Here is a 19,799-nt window from a genome sequence, read left to right as displayed (position 1 = left end):
TAAACAAGAACTGCAACAAAAAGGGATTCTGACATATTCACCTCTATATTCATCAAAGAGAAAGACCTACTTAGTCTTTTTTACACTGTTTATGAAGTAAGTTGAAGACTAAGCTCAATAGCTGTGACATGGTTAAAAATAGCTGTATGGCTTAAGCGCGGCAAGTCATACCGCTCCACAGGAAGAATTATTCTCCTGGTCAAAATATTTGCCTTTTCAATGAGCTGAACTTACAGGTCATCTGTTAACAATGTAGATTCTTTCCTGTCTAGAAGAACTTTATTGTCTCTCCTTTAACAAATCACAGGGTATTGTTCCCAGCTCATTGCTAATCCACACAATTATAATGTAAAAATCTTTCAAAATGCTATATAGAACATGTATGTATTGCTTGGATGATTACATATTTTGATTTAATAAATCTCATACTTAATTCCTCTGTACATGTATAATAAGATTTAAACTCTTCTTAATTATATCCACGTTCCATATCCCCAACCCTCCCTTTTCACTTCTCTTTTTAGCCTTCCCTTCAGAAATACAGACACATTACAGCTGAGTACAGGGTGCCTTTGATGCTGAAAACACCTTTGTCAGATTTTGTGGATGACCTGTGTATTATCCAAACTCACAGATTTTACTGAATGATGATCATTTATTTTGCCTTCCTGTCAAAGAGATAATTTCACTCCAAAATTCCTGCATCAAGCCCTCATATTGTGCTTGAGCTAAAGGCATCTTTTTGGAAAAGTTCACAGCTTTTTATCACTGACATATCCGGAACATCCTTATATAAACTGTTCCTATAGATAACTGCCTTCAGTATTAAATTTATTATATTTCTAGAAGAAAAACAACTGAGTTCAGTTTTCAGCTTCTGTATTTTCTTATACCATTGCCTACTATACCTAAAGGACTGCTTCTTCTGAAACCTTTGCCCCATATAAGTACTTACAGGCCAGTCACTTCTTGAACTTCCCTTTGCTAAACTAAACAGACCGAGCTTCTCCAGGTTCTTACTATACACCAGCATTTGTTCACTTACTTGTTTTTAAGGTTTTCAATTGCCTTTGACATGTTTTTCTGAATCTTTTTAACTAGATTTGTTGTTGTTGTTTTGGTTTGTTTTTTTTTTCATCTTAAGCTAAAACAGGATGTAATTTTCTAACGTTGTCTCACTACAGCTATACAGCAAAACAAAAGTACACTTAATTCCACTTGAGATCCCCTATATCCGTAGGAAGGGAGCACACTCTGCATTTTAGCTACTGTATCAATCACTTTCTATCTTACATGTATGATCTTACTGTCTAGACAGATATATTTAGCTATATTAACATATGTTGAAATGATCCCCATTAACTAAGTACAGACCATCCTTCACAGTTATCAATCCATCGTTTTTTTCCACGTAGGCATTTTATCAGAGATTATATTATATTTTCCTCCAGTTCATTATCCAAATCCTCAAAGCAATGGGCTGTGAAAAACTTCTATGAAATCCAACATGAACGCCCTTGATCTATTATTGCTTTATGATCTGTCAATTAGCCAGTTTGAAATGTACTTAATATGGGCCATGTTGACTTAGCAAAGAGCTGGGTTTTAAAAATCAGAATGCCATGCAATACTGCATCAAGTGCCTTATGAAAGCTTACTATACCTGCATGAATATCTTTGTTGACCAAAGTACTTTAAGCTTCAGAATAAATAAAAATAGATACATTCTAATCGTCACGAACAGTTGGGCAAGCAGTGACTCTGCTTTCTTCAATTTTCTGCTAAGCAATTATCATTTCAGCATTTCCATAGTCCTTTCTGTGATCATTATCAACCTGTCCAGTCCAGTATTTATGTTATATCCTGGCCTATTCTATCTTATTTACAGTTCTACAACAATTAAAATTAAAACTAAATAAAATACAAAACCTAATACCTTAAATATCTTCAGTTGGTTGGGTTGGTTGGTTTGTTTTAAATCCTGACTCATGCAGACTAGAGAAAAAAAATCAGATTTGTTTGTTTCTACTAGAATAAAGAAATATTTTGTTGGAAATCACTGTAAATTGTGAACATAACATCCAGATTTTGGCCAGGGAACAACACTATTTTAACTCATAGCAAGTTTTTTTAAAGAATCATAGAACAACATTTTTTGCAGTCTCTTGTCAACTTATTGTCCCTATCTAGTAGACACATGTCACTACCAGCATTTTTTGGCTCTTAGTAAATAAGAGAATTTTCCTGTTGTTCTTAACCCCGTTGATAGAAGGTTTCTGATTAGTGTCTGTATAAACTACTACGAATGGTCTTTTCATTGCGACAGCTAATAGCCACTACTGCTCATGGCACTTTCTCTGAATCTTCATCCATTTGAATCTTCACTTCTGTCTTACTACACTATGGCGGTGTCATACCTATCCCTAATGACTTTTCATTGTAAGAGTTACAAATCCCCGGGTAACTTTTATTTTTAAGGAATATAACATTGAGACAAAATTGTTTTCTTTATATTTCCAGTAAAATCTGTATTGCGCTACTTTTAGAAAGTCATCCTTGTAGAAAAAGTGATTATTTACTATTGGCAAGGCCTATAATGGATAGAGCAGATTCAAATAAGCAGTGATATCTATCAGTGCTGATTGTTTTCATGGAAATGATGTTATTTCTTTTTTGTCAGAAGAGTAAAATTGGATAGAACAAAATTTCTTACTCTCAGAAAAGTATGGTGAACGACCTGCACATATTAGAAATTCCAAGAAAATTTTATTCAAGATCACCTAATGTAATCACTTTGAAATAACAATGCATAGTTTCTTTGCATCTAGACATTTAAAGAAAGATTCCTCTGCCACATAAACCCCAGGAAAATGTGCCTTTATCTCTAAAAAAAGAATGTTCAGACCTTACAGAACTTTCTGAGGCAGCTTTCTATCCTTAAATGTACACTTTGTTTAGTTGCTTTTATCTTGTGAACAATTAAAAATAGAATGTAATGTTTTAATCCACGCTGTCTGGGTGTAAAAAACAACAGTGCCTAGGTCAGGCTGGCTGTTAAAACAATGTCAGAATTGAACCATAGAGAAAAAATGGAAGTGGTAATAAAAATGGCCTCATTTTATAATTTGCTTCTGCTCTTAATAATGAAGTGTGGCACTCAATAAAAACTGTCACAGTAGAAGTCTGTTTGACTTAGTAATTTTCATGTAAGTAGTCTAATGTGTTCATGGTTTGGTTTTCGCTTTGTTTCAAATACTTTGTTGGCAAGTAAATAAATTTGAATATATTGGATTGAGTTTCCAGACAATGATCAACAGAATTTTTTTTTTAACTGACTGTAATCTTGTTTTGTACTTTTTTTTTTTTTTTTTTTTTTTTTTTTAACTAAATGAAATACCAATGCCAATGGCTGGCAATGCCATTACATTGTACTGGTCTAGAAGCAAAATATAGTTTTTAAACTTTTTGCTACATGCACCTGTTTAAACAATGAGTCATCTGAATATACATTCACACAATCTTAATTTTTGTGTGCTACATCCCTGAAATAACCAGTATTTTAATCTATTTCATGTTTTCAAACTGCATACAAATGTAGACTACATTTATAATAAGCATATTAAATATCTTTAATAAAATAAAATTGTCTTTTAAATGCTGAATACATAGTCTAGTCTTTTTGTCATCATATTTAACATTTAGAAATAATACATTTCTTAAGTATTAGCTACACCTAAATAATTGACAGAATCCTTTTGCTTAATATAAACAAAATAAGGGGCCTAGACACACAGAACTGAGAACATTGCATTTGGCACACTTAAAACTGCTTGGCTGCTTTCTAAATTCTCATTCAATTACTACCTCTATGTTCCCAAATCCTTCCATAATACAGCACTAGCCTTGTAGTCTTTAGTATTAGTAGACAGTATTATTTCCTAACCAATTTTTATTTATACATTTGAAGGAGTTAAAGAGCAACACAGTTAACTTTCCTTATCAGTTTTCCCACCTTCACATAAACACATTCAAAGTGAAAAGAATTTGTTCCTGCCCATGAAACTGAAACTGAAAGTAATTAAAGAGTAAGTTTTTCTACCCAAAAGATACTGATGGCACTTATACTTTGAAGTAATTTTTAAGGATATCAGCATTTTAAATGAAATGCAGCTTAAAGCGAGCTCAACTACAAGGAGACATCCTGTCCCATCCCACTCCCTGCCCACTGCCCACTCACTGAATAAACAGAATCCTTAGCAATAAATTATGCTTTTAACTATGCTTTTGTGTCACCCCCGTCTTTACACAGGGTTTGCACAACAGCATCAGAGCATAATTGTAACATAATGAAGATGGACAGGGAAAAGACAACCTCACAGAGCTGCAGAATTTTCATTACCCGTGTGGCTCTCTAAAAGTAACAAAAAGTTTCAGGAAGCTTTGTAACTGCTATGCTTAAAGTAAAATTCAGGGAACTGTTAATAAATAGCAGTTAACGCAGCACTGAAGAGTAACTGTAATCCCAAATTGTTGCAAACACAACTTTTCCATTTTCACATTAAAATGGAAGTGTAACCAGCTGCTAAAACTACACAGCACAGCATCTTCTACTCCAAACATGTTCACTCCATTACTTGGCACAGCCACTTTCTCAGGGCACTGCTCCTCCCTCCGTCCCTGCACGGAGCTGCATTGGTGCTGTGTGACCTCACGGTGAAGCCCAGGGACACCAGCTCTCTGAGTCAGCACAAGCCAAGGGCAAGAAGCTGTGCAGCAACACTGCAAGTCAGTCCAGTGAGCTGATCCAGCTAAAATTTAAACATGCAGCTTGAGCGATTTATTTATTTATTTATTTATTTTTAAAAGCAAAGACATTTTTGCAACCATCCCGCCACATTTACCCAATATTGTCTCCTGTCTTCCTTCAGCCATGCCATATGTTTCTGCTCCTTTACTCGAAGTGGCACCTCTTGGATTTCAACCTAAGTCACTCAGAAAACTGCCAGAAAACTCACTCTACAAACCAAGCGGACAGCCTTCAGCTAAACAGGGACACAAATCTATGTTGGTGTAAAGGAAGGGTGAAGAACAAGCGGCTTGCGGGAGGAGGCAGTGGTGGCAAGCAAGGCCCAGATCCCTTAAATTTGCTTAAGTTGTAGAGAACAGAACCCCTCAGACTCACAGCTGAAAGGAAACGAGGAATAGATACTCTCCTTTCTCAATAATTAGTATGCTTCAAAACTAACTTTTAAACACCAGGCCACTCAAAGAAACATTAAGAGAGGAAGATTGACACAAATGCTATCAGGACAAACAAATTCCTCCTACTGGTCTCAGGGCTTGCTCACTGAGGCTTTTCTTCTGTGGACATCACTTGGTGGCTCAACAGCTCCAATGACCTTCCACACCTGCATCATCATCCTGGCACGTATGTGTATGGCCATGCACTGACCCAGATTGAGGAACCCATTCAACCCAATAAACATTTTTGGAGCTAGGGGTTTTTGTTTGCTTGCTTGCTTTTAATTATGTCAGATCGATTTTCCAATCCTCTTAACACATGGCCAAGCTGCTGTTGTGACTCAACAGAAGGAACAGCTGAGTGGTCAGAGGAAGGACCTGCGCTGCGTCAATTTTAAAGCGCTGCCACCCAAACACCTGCTGAGATTTAAGGTAAACTGAAGTAAAATACAACTATTATGGTTTAAAAACACAACTTGATCAGTTACTGTTGCTCAGATAACAACTTACACCACAGTAGGTCAGTGCTGTGCCTAAACACTTTATACTTCAACAGCACAATCCCTTAACAACATTCACCTACTAACACAGTTTACAGTCCCAAGGGAAGGCCTGTAATGAATGAAAAGTTGGGTATTATTCTGCATTGGGTTCAGAAGACAGTAGAAAAAGGAAAAACTACCTCGGTACTAAGGAGGTCACATTTAAGTATATTTAACTGAACTGACTAAATTAACCTGAGTAGCCTTTCTAAACCTCTTTGTAGAGGAAGGGGATGAAGTTGCCATTCTGATGACCTTCTAGAGGAATTTCACTTAGATGGTCTGAATGGCCTTGTGGATGATTCTCATCAGTGATTACAGAAGAGATTGAAGACAACACTGCATGGTAGTTTAATACCTCTGCAGTTAGCCTCACAAAACCAAAGAAAACACACCAAAACCAACATAAAAGGGAGACAGGTTTGTCTGTGGCTTGTGCTTGTAGCATAGCTTCTCTTTGTAAGATCCAATTAGCCTGCTCTACTTCATTTTAAGATGTTCTGACAATATTTACTTGGACGGGGAAAAAAAAAAAAAAAGGTTTTATCCTGCTTGTGCATTCGTTCAACAATTCAAACTTTGTCAGGGAGATGAGCACATGATTAGCAATCATCTCTAAAATATTCGGTCTGAGTGATATGCTCAATCCTAGACTAACTATGACAGAGGAAAGAGAGAATTACATTTTTTAAGACAGGATTTGGGTGTCCTAATGATGAGGTCCTCCATTTTTTCCCACCAACCCCTATGTATCCATCTTTCTACAAAAGATAGGGAAGTTCTAGAAGGATATGCCTTTCTTCCACTACATAACTACATGCCAGTTTCTTACTCAAAAAAATAAAAATCAATCCTACTTCACAGTCAATAGACAACTGATTCCACACTGAAAGTGTCCTTTTCTGAACAGATTGGATGGAAAAAGATTTTTCTTGTAATTTGACTGAAAACAAGAGATGCAAGTATTGGTAAGACACTTGGAAGGTAGAGTTCAAACATTTGACAAAAGGGACAAATTAATGAAAATGGAACATTCAATTAGAGAAAAGTAGAATATAAAATTATCACATGGTTCCACTGTCCAGTCATTACTTTCTTCTTCCTCTTCTCACAATTCACTGTCTCAGTATACTCTAAGACTTTATTTAGTATATAAAGATATAAAGTCACTTCCCCAAAATTAATCACTTCTATTCACATCTTGGCTCAAGCTTCATATAGATAAACCAGTGTACAGAAGAAAAATTTAAGAGACAAATAAAGCATTGTTTTACTAATGGAAATAATAATAATATACATATGAGAATAATGACTCTTATTAATTCCCATTATTTATGAAGATGTCCATCATAAACATACAAAAAACCCAAAGGACATTATTTTTACTTGACAATAAGAATGTCATAATAAAGCAAATTATTTTGTGTGCATGCAAGGAATCAGTTTTGTTACATTTAATAACTTCGATTAGAGATATATATGTTCAAGCACAGAGGATTAAATTCTTCAGAATAAACTAGGTTTTAATTACTTCAGTAAGGACTTTAATAATGAATAATTCAATTAATATTGAATATATTGAAATAACACACAACAATAAAGACAAACTTCCCATTTTACAGACCAATACCAGTAAAGAATTATTAACTCAGATCTTGACTTGCACTGAAAAAAAAACTTTATGCCACACTATTTTAACTGTAACTTAACTGACAGGTGTCCATCATTCATTGCTTTTCATTAGTATCCAAGGGATATCCAACTAGAGCATAACAAACATTTTAATCTGGATAAATGGAAGAAAATAAATAACATAGCATTAGGTATAAATTAATAACAGTAAAGCTCCATCTCTCACTAGGGGTGGATCAAGACCTAACATTTGTGGGCGCAGAAACCACACGACATCCTAGTACTCATTCTATCTCCTCACTAAATTCATGTGTTGCCACTAATGGCAGCAGAGATAAACTCCAAAATACCATCTTATTCAATATGCTTGTTCTGCATTGCACTAGTTTCAGGGCAAAACTGAACTTAAAATTGAAATTGATCCTTGTAAGGAACTGGTTTTAAAGATACGGTGTTTTAATGATTTATCTCAATAAATATTAAAAAAAAAAAAATCCAATACAAGACAAACATCCCTGCTATTAAAACTTTACTGATAAGAAAGTAGAGAAGCATGGCATGATTTGCATACAATTATGACACCTGTATCCTGCTGATGAAAAAAAGAACAAGACCCTATCTTTGTGTGGTTTTAAAGATTTGTGAAGTAGTAATCTATTGGGGTTGTGTTGTCATGGACATAAGCTGTCAAATCAACAACTGCTTGATGCACTGGCTTCTATGTTTTAACACTCCTACAATGTTACATCTCAAAGAAGCACCCTTAAATACAACAATTTCCATCTTCTCATTCAGAATCTAATATTTTATTCTTGGGCATTTTAACTAAATAAGCACAACTCTCAGGAGATCTGGTGAGTACAATGTGGGAGAGAGGAAGAACAAATCAATTAAGGAGCTGCCCTGATACAAAAGAGGTGCCTTTAACATGAGTGAAATAGAACCTGAAGCACTGATGGATCTTTTGAAATAGGATGCTACCTTATTTGCCATCAGCATCTTGGAAAAAAAAATCTTTATTGTTATTGATCATCATTCCTTGATGACCTAAGTAAAAATAAGGCTTTTTCCAATGTTAATTTTATGGAAATCATGCCTCTCAAAAGTCATATGATAATAAGCTTATCCTAGACTTCTGGATTACATTGTCTTATAGATGCTTATTCTAAATTAAAATGAAATAGAGATCAAGTGTCCTTTACTCTCCCACTCAACACATACCCTCTCTTTGTATATTCAAACCAAAACAAATTCCATAACACGGAGCATATGAACCAGACAAAGAAAAGAACAACTTTGAAAACAATTTGAAAGCTGGGCTTTAATCTTCCCTAGCTAGGTATGTACACTATAAAACACCTGGTGTGCACCAACAGTTTAAATTTTAACTTTGAAACTTCTGACCTTACTGTATCATAAGTGAAAATTGATTGACTCCTCTAAAACTGCACTAATTTAAAACTTCCATTGCCCTTGGGAATGTTTGGACATGTAGTTTTTCCTTCAGCTGCAAAGCACAGTGGTGAGCTGTTCCTACAGACACCTTGGTCTTCCAGGGGAAGAGACTCTAAGGTGTCACTTCAGGAAGCATTAGAAATCATTTAGCTGGAAATGCTCACTCAACAAAAAATAACTATATTTATGATCTAGTTCCACAGAAAAGTACACTAAGAGCAAAAGTTCAAGATTCTCAAGCTGATGTAAAAATCATTGCTTCTACTTTCTTTCTGTTTCTTTGTTCTTAGAAAGCACTATTAATCAAAGATCAAGTTTGGTCCTTATCTGTGTCCCAAACAAGCTAGAAAAAAAAATGTGCCAGCCTTGAAAACATGAGGGGTCACCTAAGAGTTATAGTATAGAGTTACAGTATGGGAAAAAGCCTACATAGCAAAAAAAAAAAAAAAAAAAATCTCAGATTTTTTTTCTCTTTAAGGAAAACTTTTCCATCAATCTTCCTAATTTTAGAAAGATTATACTCCAGTACAATCTACTATGGTTTATACTTAGACACACAAACCAGTATTAAATTCAAATAATGAGATTAATTCATAGAATTTCATATTATAATTTGTTTTATTCTGTTGCCATATTCCTCTCTCTTAAGTTTTCTATACCAGGACCTTACTCACACAAAGTACTTAGCTAGACCATATTTTGGGATACAGGCCTTAAGCATATGAAGTTTCCACCAAAGACTTTGCAGATATCTAGAGTGAACACTGCTGACAACTTTAGATTTTATTTAGAGTTGGTGTTCTGAAAATTAAAGTTAAAATTAATACTTTATTGTGTTTAGAAACAGTGTGGTTATATGACTCAGAGAACACTTCTACAAATGCCTTAAAGTATACCATTTGAACAAGACCCTAGTGAGTGTTTAGAAATAATCTCTGAAGAGAAATGATGAAAGTTTAGCCTGATGCACAATTCTGCTAACACAAGTGAGCGACCTAGCAATCATACCACACTCCTGCTGACACCGTGCTCTGCGAGGTTCAACAGAAACACACATCACCACTCTGCCCCCAGATGTGCCCACCTTTGCCTGAGCCTGCAGCTGTGACCCTCTGGCAGATGTGCACAGGGAATTAAGGTGGGATCTGAATCATACAGTCACAGAATGTCCTGAGTTGGAAGGGACCCACAAGGATCATTGACTCCTGTCCCTGCACAGGACAACCCCACAGTTCACACCATGTGTCTGAGGGAGTTGTCCAGTGTCTTCTTGAACACTGTCAGGCTTGGGGCCCTGACACCCCCCTGAGGAGCCCGTTCCAGGGCTCCACCACCCTCTGGGGGAAGAACCTTTTCCTCATGTCCAACCTAAACCTCCCCTGGCACATCTTCCTGACATTCCCTCAGGTTCTGTCATTGGTCTCCAGAGAGAAGAGATCGACGCCTGTCCTTCCTCCTCCCTTGTGAGGAAGCTGTAGCTGCCACGAGGTCTCCCCTCAGTCTCCTCTTTTCCAGGCTGAACAAACCAAGTGACTTTAGCCACTCCTCATATGGCTTCCCCTCCAAACCCTTCACCAACTTTGTAGCCTCTTCTGGACACTGTCCAGTAGCTTTATATCCTTTTTATCCTGTGGCACCAGAACGGCATCCAGTGCTCCAAGTGAGGCCGCACCAGTGCAGAGCAGAGGGGGACAATCACCTCCCTCGCCTGGCTGGCCATGCTGTGCTTGGTGCACCCCAGGACACGGGTGGCCTCTTGGCTGCCAGGGCACACTGTTGGCTCGTGTTCAACTTGCCATCCACCAGAACCCCCAGATCCCTCTCTGCAGAGGGATCTCCAGTATCTCGTCCCCCAGTCTGTATGTACAGCCTGGGTTGCCGTGTCTCAGGTGCAAAATCCAGCACTTGCCCTTGTTGAACTTCATGCAGTCGGTGACTGACCAGTTCTTCAATTTATCCAGATCGCTCTGCAGGGCCTCTCTGCCCTCGAGAGTGTCAACAGCTCCCCGCAATTTTGTGTCATCTGAACATCCGGGGAGCTTGGGTCACGTTGCTGACATTTTATAAGTAAGGCTGAAATATACCTTGGTCCCAACAAAACCAGCCACTGAAGCTCTCAGTGATTATCACTGGGCCATCTTTCCCATTTTTCCCTCTACAGTAAGATATTACAGACTCGCGATAGTAATGAGGATGCTGAACTAGATGGATATTTTGTGTAAGTACTTATATAGTCTTACAGTCTCATTATTTCTTAGAGACAGAAACCCAGGTCTCTTAGTTTTAACCTTGTAAGTGATCTAGCCACTAAAATATGATGGAAGAGTCACACTGTGCTGACACAAGCTATAGTTTATACATATAACTGGGGAAAATCATGTGCTGAAATCAAACCACAACAAACGAACATGATTTAGCAACTAGCCAAACTATAATCCAGCTAATTTTCCCAAAGCTACTTTGAATTGTTTTATACCCTTCAAATACCTACAATGTTACTGGTAACAAAAATATTACCAATATATAGAGGAAATTTCATTGAAGAACTGTATTTTATGGAAAGAACTTAAAAAACTATATGCTTCTTAATATCCTCTGAGTGCAACGTTCAACACATCACAATGTCAGGAAGGTATTTTGGAGTATAAGATAAATTCATTTCAACACTCTTCAGAATGTACCTCTATGGTTCCCCTACATACATATTTTAAAAATGCACATCTGACATTTTTCTGTGATAAATACATCACAACATACTTCCCAAAACTTGCTTTATACTGTGGCATCTTAAAATTAAAGCAAATTTATTATTCTCTAAACCAAGCAAATTCCCATAATCCAGTGTTTTACAGGAAGTGAAGATGCTTAGAGAGGTGTTTAAATGTCTTTGCAAAAGGAAAATCACAAAGTCACTTTTGAAAGAAAGAAAAAGAAAAAAGTACATCTCCTTCCTTCCCTGTTGATCCCATGGTTTTGATTTTTCAGATGCTGCTATGACAATCAGCAAAGATTGAATGTTAAGACTTAATTTACTTAAAAGCTGTGAAACTCAGAAACTGTGGGGGCAGAAGAGTTGGAGAGGCACAACTACAAATGTGGTTAGGCCACTTAAAACACAGACCTTATCTTTCCGCACATAAAAAAATGAAACAAACAAACCATCAGACATAACATGGCCAAGAAGGAAGGTTTGCTCAAAACTGTATTAATTTTTTTAATGCAGTGTGATTATAAAATGTGAATCCTCACTAAAGAATCACTAAAACAACAAAACTGTTGCAGTAGTTACTTCATTTTATCATTTAACACAAAATATATAATTAAAAGATATTTAGTAAGGAGTTGCTTTATTTTGCATTTGGTGCTACTGAAGTGGCTTCAAAAAAATTTAAAAGTGCAAATCTGTGGTTGAAAAATGGTTTTTATCCATATCCATTCTATGTATCACACATATTCATAGATTCCTTGAAAAACATCTAGAGGAGTACACCACTAAGGGACATATGTAAAACTTGTGAGGATGTTTATGAAAACAGTAAATATTCTTGCCTTTATAGTGTACTGAAACAGTAACATGCCAATTTTTTTTCCTCTAAGTAATATGGAGAGAAGTTCAAAGAAATAATTTCAAAGAACATAAAATTATTGTGTGTAAATATCAAAAGCCCATCAAAAATTAGAAATATAAAAGCGTTTCTCAGAAAGATACTATGGCTTTGGAGAATACATTTGATAATGAAAAATACAGAATTTCCATTTTTAAGACATTTTCTGGACTAACTATTCTGTCAGACAAAGCACGTTACATTTAATATGAAAATTACTGATGTTTTACTCACAGATAAACAAAAACCCAAACAACTCCGCATTTATTGACAAACAAGGTGATCATATGCCATCCAGCCATCCAAGACCTCTTAGGCAGAATGTGTTAACAGGGAGAGACTTGTGCATCCATTTTCACCTTGAAAATACAGGCTGTGGAGCTTGTGCTTCCAACACATACCCCAAAATAATACACTGCCCAGTAATGCCAGTTTTTGAGTTTACTACAGAAGAAGAAGAGTGGCATCATAGACCTGCATATCAGTTATATCCAACAGACCCGCACATCCAGTTATTGCATATTTAAGAAGTCATTCTTGTTGTCAAAACTTTCTGTCAAATACACTTTTTGCAAATGTGGAGTATCTGTCAGAAAGAGATGGAACCATAACTGATAGTAACTTGTTTTTCCCATCACTTTGGCACAGGTCAAACATGCTGCAGCAGAAATGAAGCTTCACCTATGGAGAAGTCAAAGAGGGACACAGCATCACTGACACTGTTCCAGCTACACCAGCCTTCCTGAGGAACAAGGGATTGTGGTGTGTTTCATTAAGTCCTTTGTGTCCAATAATTCATCCTCATTCAAGAGGTACTGAATATCAGCAGAGTGGAAGGACCTTCTGCAATAGTACAGCCTTGCAAGTTGGAAGTAATTATTCCATAACTCTAAATGTGACTGGCACCACATTAGCCAATCTTTGACCAAAAAAACCTCAAGACATTAAATTGCAGTCTGCTGTGAAAGACAGAGACTCTGAAGGTAAGAATTATCAGTCTCACGTGCTTTGTAGACAGGGCATCTCTCCCCCTCTCCAGTTTCCTCTCCCTCCCATCCTTTTTTCCCTGATGGACATGGGCAATTCAAAGCAAGTTTCATAGAAAAAAAAAAAACAAAACATTTGCTTAATATACCTATGACACATACATGTATGTACAAAAGGGTTTTGTGCATAAAAGCTACTAAAACATCTGCTTATTCGTGAACCGTTGTGATCCTATGCAGGACGCAGGCACAATTTCACTCCTTTGGCCACAAGCGTTTGAACTCTGGGAGGAGCCCCTGGAGCCCTGCTAGGCCAACGGCACTGTGGAGGGCAGGGCACGCTGGAGGAACCCCCGGGGCTCCAGCATTTCCCCGACAGGGTACCAGGCCTCCGCAATTCTGCCTAGAGCTCTGGGACAGGAGACGACACATAGCTCAAGCTGGTGATACACAGTGTAGCAAGGGGCATGGAAAAGAGCCAGGTTTCTCGCACTAAACGTGGTGGCTCCATCCCTGCAGTGCTCTTGCATTTTCTGTCTGGTTTAAAGAAGCGAAAGTCACCAAAGGGGGACGGATGGAACAGCTAATCCTCAACTCCATGTGAAGTCAGATGTACAGTTCCTAAGGGGTGGAAGCAACACAAGTCTGATGGAAATTCCTAGTCTTGTTTAGTTGGCTAGGGTTAGTCAAGCAAGTCTTAGTCTTTCACCTCTTCTGAAACAAGCAAGAACATTTGCACCACTTGTCAAAATAGCAAAGATTCAGGCATTACGGCTCAACAACTGTAAAACCTCCTTTATGAAGAAGTGTCAGTGATGTTTAACCAAGATTTAGGAATCAGCACATCAGAAACAAGCAGCAGAACATAGATCTCAAATTATTTTGGACTTCCTGCACAACAGGTTGAATAAAACCCACCCATTTCAAAGGAGAAAAAATGGCTGTTGCCCAAACAGGCAATTCTAATTTGTTAACAGCAATTTTTCATCAAATAGCTGTAAGAAATTATAATAAACTCCAAACTGTGTACCAATAGATAAAAGATTTACCATTTCATTTAACTTCAGCAAAACAAATGTTTAAACTTTTCAGTAAACACACACAAAACATGACGAAGATCTGATCGCTGCAGTGTTTCTAGGGTGGTGAGACAAACTGGTTTTAAGTGGGTTATTCCAATGCAGTATCAAATTTTGAACTAAATTACAGCATTTCTCTGTCAACTTTCTCTACTCTGTCATTTAAAAACTAGCACAGTAAATGAAGAAGAGCCCACAGGATCACTTTTTTTACTTGTGGCCACTACTGTATACACAAAGTTTAAATTTTCGTGGGATACATGTCTTCAGGTCTTACTTATTAGGTGATCAAACAATGTATAGCAAGGCCATAGAATTTCATCTATGTATTTCTGAAATTAGCTTCAGTTTGTAATTTTACTGTATCTGTATAATTTAATGTCAAAGGCTTTAGTTCTAAAAATAAAATGAAAAATACTGAATCACTATAAGAAGCGAAGTATCACCTTGAGAATACCAGGCATAGGGATGAAAAAAGCGCATATGTATTTTACAAGACACTTGAAGAATGGGGAAAAAAAAAAAAAAAAAAAAGATATTTTTCATGGTATAAAACAGAAAAGTGTATGATTTTGAACTACAGGACTTTAAGTATGTTAACCTGTAATATATTAATTGAAATTGATTAAGTCACCTCAAAACACTGAGTTTACGAGCAATGTCAAAGTGAAATACGAAGTAAAGACACGACACCGATGCACAGGTGCTCTCGCAAAGTTCACACTCTTTTGCTTACTTCTCGGTAAAAGCCAGTAAAAATGTTTCGGTATGAGTACCAATCACAGGCCAAGCCAAAATACAGTGGATCCAGTGGGCCATGTATACCATCAGCTGCACCAGTAATTCTCAGATGAAAGGTGGAAACACTTGGTTGCTTGATTAAATACAATTTCCAAGAGGCAGAGAACTTCAATTTATTTCTACCACACTTAGTTTAAAAAAAAAAAAAAAAGTTATTAAATTTTATAAGAAAGAGACTCTTCCACACTCTGCACAACTTTAGTATTTGTCCACCAACTACCATTTGCTAGACCATTCTGACCTGCTGGCTAATGCACAGTTGTCCTGGCAAGTACCTTTTATGGGATCACTTCCACATTTCATCAAACAAATCTGTCATCCCAAACCACAATTCAGGATGACTTCAATCCCAGACATCACTGCAAGGGTCTGCCAGGGTAGGTCGAGTGATTTGACTGCAAAGAGAGCAAACATAGTTTGCTTCCAAATGAACCTCCCCAATGAGGTGGGCACCCTGCTTCTAATTACACCAGTGAAGGTGATGACAATAAGCAACAATCTTGCAATGGGTGGGATTCAGGCAGTAAAGCAAAGCAACCTTGTCACAGTGTAAAAGAAAGTAGCCGTACTGTTTGCCCAGTGTACAAAGGACTTTCCAAAATCCACAGTAACGCAGATGGCACCAGGCATCTACGAAAAAAATGCTGTAAGATGTCAACACCCTATTTAAACAAATTTTGGGAATTACAAACTAAAAAAACCCAACTACACAAACTGACAGCACCTTTTCTTATGTTTTCCTTTATGTGTCTTGTTCACCAGTTTCTCCATGTCTGTCCACCTCACTAACATGTTGTTACTTGAGGAACCAAACTTACAAACAGAAAAACTATGTTATTCGCCTCACCCCCAGACAATGCCAGCATTACTACTTGTTTCATTTTCCGTCTAGAAAAAAGATTGCCTTCAATTTTTTTCAATAAAAGTTTCATATTTTTCTTCAGATCTTCTACCCCCTCAAAAAAACCAACCAAACAAACAAAAAACAGAAGCAGATAATCATTACCACAGCCTCTAAAATGCTTGGGAACAAATGACACATAGCATATACAGCAACCCAAGAAAGTCATCCTTCCATCCTATCAGTGTATTTCAAGGCTTCAGTCTTCCAAATCACTGGCCTACAGTTTGGATCCCATTCTCCAGAGATGATATCCAGAGTAAAAAAAAAAAACCAACAAAAAAACCCAACCAACCAACCAACAACAACAGCAAAAAAAACCCAAAAAACAAAACAAAAAAACCCAAATCAACAACACTCTCCCAAAAAAAACCCCACAACACAACAACAACAAAAAACCCAAACAAACAAAAAAACCACTTACCTTCATTTTTATTGTTTTTAAGAGGATTTATAATTTGTATTTTGGAAGAAGCATGACACATATCAACAGGAGTAGCTGGCATCCATACTTAGCTAACAATCTCACATAGATTATACACTATTTTAATCAAAAAACAAGATCGAGATTCAGAAGGAAGAATGGAGGTATAACAAACGGCAATGGATTTCAATGACAGATTCAAATAATATTGTATGACATTAATTAAAAAAATAAAAATAAATCCATGAGACAGAAGTAGACCCACAGTCAACAACACAGACAGTTCACAGAAGAGTTTAAACTACCTAATACTCAACATATCAGGTCAACTTGCAGTTACATATTTCCAAAATTAGTGTTCACTACGTATAAATAACGTATTACTTTACGATTTTTTAGGCATGGCTATAAATTTCATTAAAAGACACAACTTGTCAAAAATGAGCAGAAATTTAGAAAAAAAAAAAATGCAAATGAGACAGCTTGACCACTTCCAAGTCTAAAAGCATTAACAATTTTGGCTTCTCAAGCAAACTTTACACTTACACAATTAAAGGATGTGTCTGATTTTTTAAGTTAAAAAATAGTTTATCACTTCAGGCTTTTTGTGAAAGAGGCTTTTGACCAACGGACATCACACACCACCTGCTCAGTGAGGATGGTCATGCTCAACAGACAACCAACCCTTTTGCACAAGTCAACATTTCAAACACAACTTAAGAAAACCAAGAAGAGTAAAGAGCAGTGGTCACTCTTAACCTCAGTCCAATGTCCAGCAAATAGAATTTTTCTGGTCATTTTTTATGCCTATCAAAACTGACATCCCATTGTCCATCTTTGATCAAATACAGCGACACACAAAGAGCAAGTATCAGTCACAGCAGAGTCTATGGGCCCAACTCTGCAAACCCAACAGAAATTTTACCAAAGTCAAAGCAAGTTTCTGGCAATCCATTCACATGCAGCGTGGCCCCTAAATTTCTCTCTTCCTTCCAGGGATGATCCCTTCAAGATTGGCTTAAGCCACATTATGAGGATGGGGAAACTTGCCAAAGCAATTAACAATGATTTATTTGTCTTGGGAATACAGGCCTTCAGTCTTCTAGACTATCGGTTCAGCACCTCCACTCTCCAGTCAACTTGCTTAAAACATAAGCCCACCTATGGCACCTTTCATTGGCTTCTATGCATCTGTTCACCCATGGCAGCACAGATGTAACTCCATTAACAGGAGACACACATGCACCAACAGAACAGTAAGACATCTTCTGTCAAGTGTCCTGAAGGCTGCTGTCTCCCTTTGACCTTAGCCTTCCACCCTCTGGATATGAATATTTTTTAATAGAACACTGCCTGGATGCACATTAACTATGAGATAAAAGCATTTTTTGTTATGGGTCGCCACTTCTTTACCCAAAAGACAAGAATGGCTCCAAAACAACAACGGCTTTTCACTTCCAGGGATGACTTCTTGTAAAAATAACAACAAGGAAGTTAAATCCAAGAGAACCATAATGCTTTTCAATTAAGGGCAAGGATGTGATATTGCCAATCATAAGACAGGAAATTCAAAGTTAGGCTGTCACCTCATTCCCTTCTTCACCCCAAAACCTTCCTCTCCCTTCAGCACACCCTTCGACCACCACCCGAGTGACAAGTGAACGATGGCATGTCAGAGCCTTAACTTTGAATCTTTTGGGCTTCCTTCGCAACCTTAACCATATCGTGACAGCACGAAGAGCCGAGGAGTTTAAATTTTAATATTTTGCATTACCGCAGCTTGCTGCATGGCCAAGGCACAGGATGGTAGCACAGGACTTTGGTACAGACACAAATCCAGGAGGAAAGCCCCTCTGCCCTCCCCCCGCCCCTCTCCGGACACATGCAATAACTCGGCTTTGCACACATTTTTGCACACCGCCGGGATCGCACTTCGGCGTCCTCACTCCCGGAGCAAGTCGCGGCTGTCAGCGCTGCCCCCACCATCCAGCACCCACCCCCCCTTCTCCTTCTGGAGTCAAAGTGTTGTGTGAACGTGGGGCGCGGGGGGGAGAAGAAGCGCAGGCCACGGGTAACACTTTGCCGTCTCCTCCTTTCAGTCACATTTCCGTCCTCCTCCAGCAAAACTGGGGAGGGAAGGGGGGGCGGGGGGCCAGGCTGGGAGGGGGGACACACACGCAAGCGCTGGGCCCAGCGGGAAGGGGCAGCCGCAGCAAGTGTGGGTGACAAGATCGCCGGCTCTCCCGAGAGCAACAAAAAGGCGGGTGGGGTGGGGTGGCCGACGGGGCCGGGGGCAGGGCCGGCGCTCGGGGGCTGTTACCTCGTAGAGTTCCTCGGAAGCCATGCTGGGGAGCCTCACAAGGTGGAGTTGGGTGCTGGTTTGGAAATACTTTGTTTCAGTTGGTGTCCGTGTGGCCTCCTCTTCTTCTCCCTCCTCGTCTTCTTCTTCTTCTTCTTCTTCTTTTTTTTTTTTCTTCTTCTCCTCCTCCTCCTCCTCCCTCTCCCTCCTCCTCTTCCCCTCCTCCTCCTCCTTCTTCTTGTTCTCCTCCTCTTCTTCTTCTTCTTCCTCCTCCTCCTCCCTGCGCGTCTCTCTCCAGCGCAACTAGCAGCTCCGCTCGCTAAATGCCAGTGAGGTGCTGCTGCTGCTGGTGGCGGCGGCGGCGGGGCTGCGCGCACGGCAGCTGCGCAACTCCCTCGCCCTCGCGCTGCCTCTCGCACACCCCGGCAGGCCGGCGCGCACGCACGCACGCACACACTCGCCGGCGCACACGCACACACACTCACACACACACACACACTCACACGCACTCACACACTCACTCGCACACACGCACGGCGGCGGCGGCGCCCCGCACCCCCACCCCTCCGTCCCCGGCTCGCTCGCTCCCTCCCCAGGAACACTAATCGAGCGCAGAGAGATTCCCCACACGCAGCCGCTCCGCCTCGGCTCCAGCCGCCCCCGGCACCATCCTCCCCCCCCCCCCGCCCCCCGCTTTGATCTCCCATTGTCTGCTCAGCTGAGCCCGGCGGCGCGCGGGGGGCGGGAGGGGCCGCGCCCGGGGGTTCGGGGGAGCGGGGGGGACGCGGGACGGCCGCGGAGTTCGGAGAGGCGGGCGTGGAGGGGGGGAGGTGG

At 39.2% G+C, this 19,799-nt stretch overlaps 1 protein-coding gene across 2 annotated transcripts in view; it reads right to left on the bottom strand.

The window, feature by feature from the left end:
• The window catches only part of CDYL (chromodomain Y like), a 106,310-nt gene extending 86,804 nt beyond the window's left edge, over positions 1-19,506 (bottom strand). For both annotated transcript variants that reach the window (XM_080339452.1, XM_080339453.1), the window contains exon 1: positions 18,987-19,506. In XM_080339452.1, the coding sequence (XP_080195578.1) occupies positions 18,987-19,010 (24 nt within the window). In that variant the 5' untranslated portion in view covers positions 19,011-19,506. The remainder of the gene's footprint in view (positions 1-18,986) is intronic.
• Between the last annotated feature and the right edge of the window lie 293 nt (positions 19,507-19,799).

This window comes from Nesoenas mayeri (genome assembly GCF_963082525.1).
Source record: "Nesoenas mayeri genome assembly, chromosome: 2".
NCBI lineage: Eukaryota > Metazoa > Chordata > Aves > Columbiformes > Columbidae > Nesoenas > Nesoenas mayeri.
This window is presented reverse-complemented; position numbering and strand designations above follow the sequence as displayed.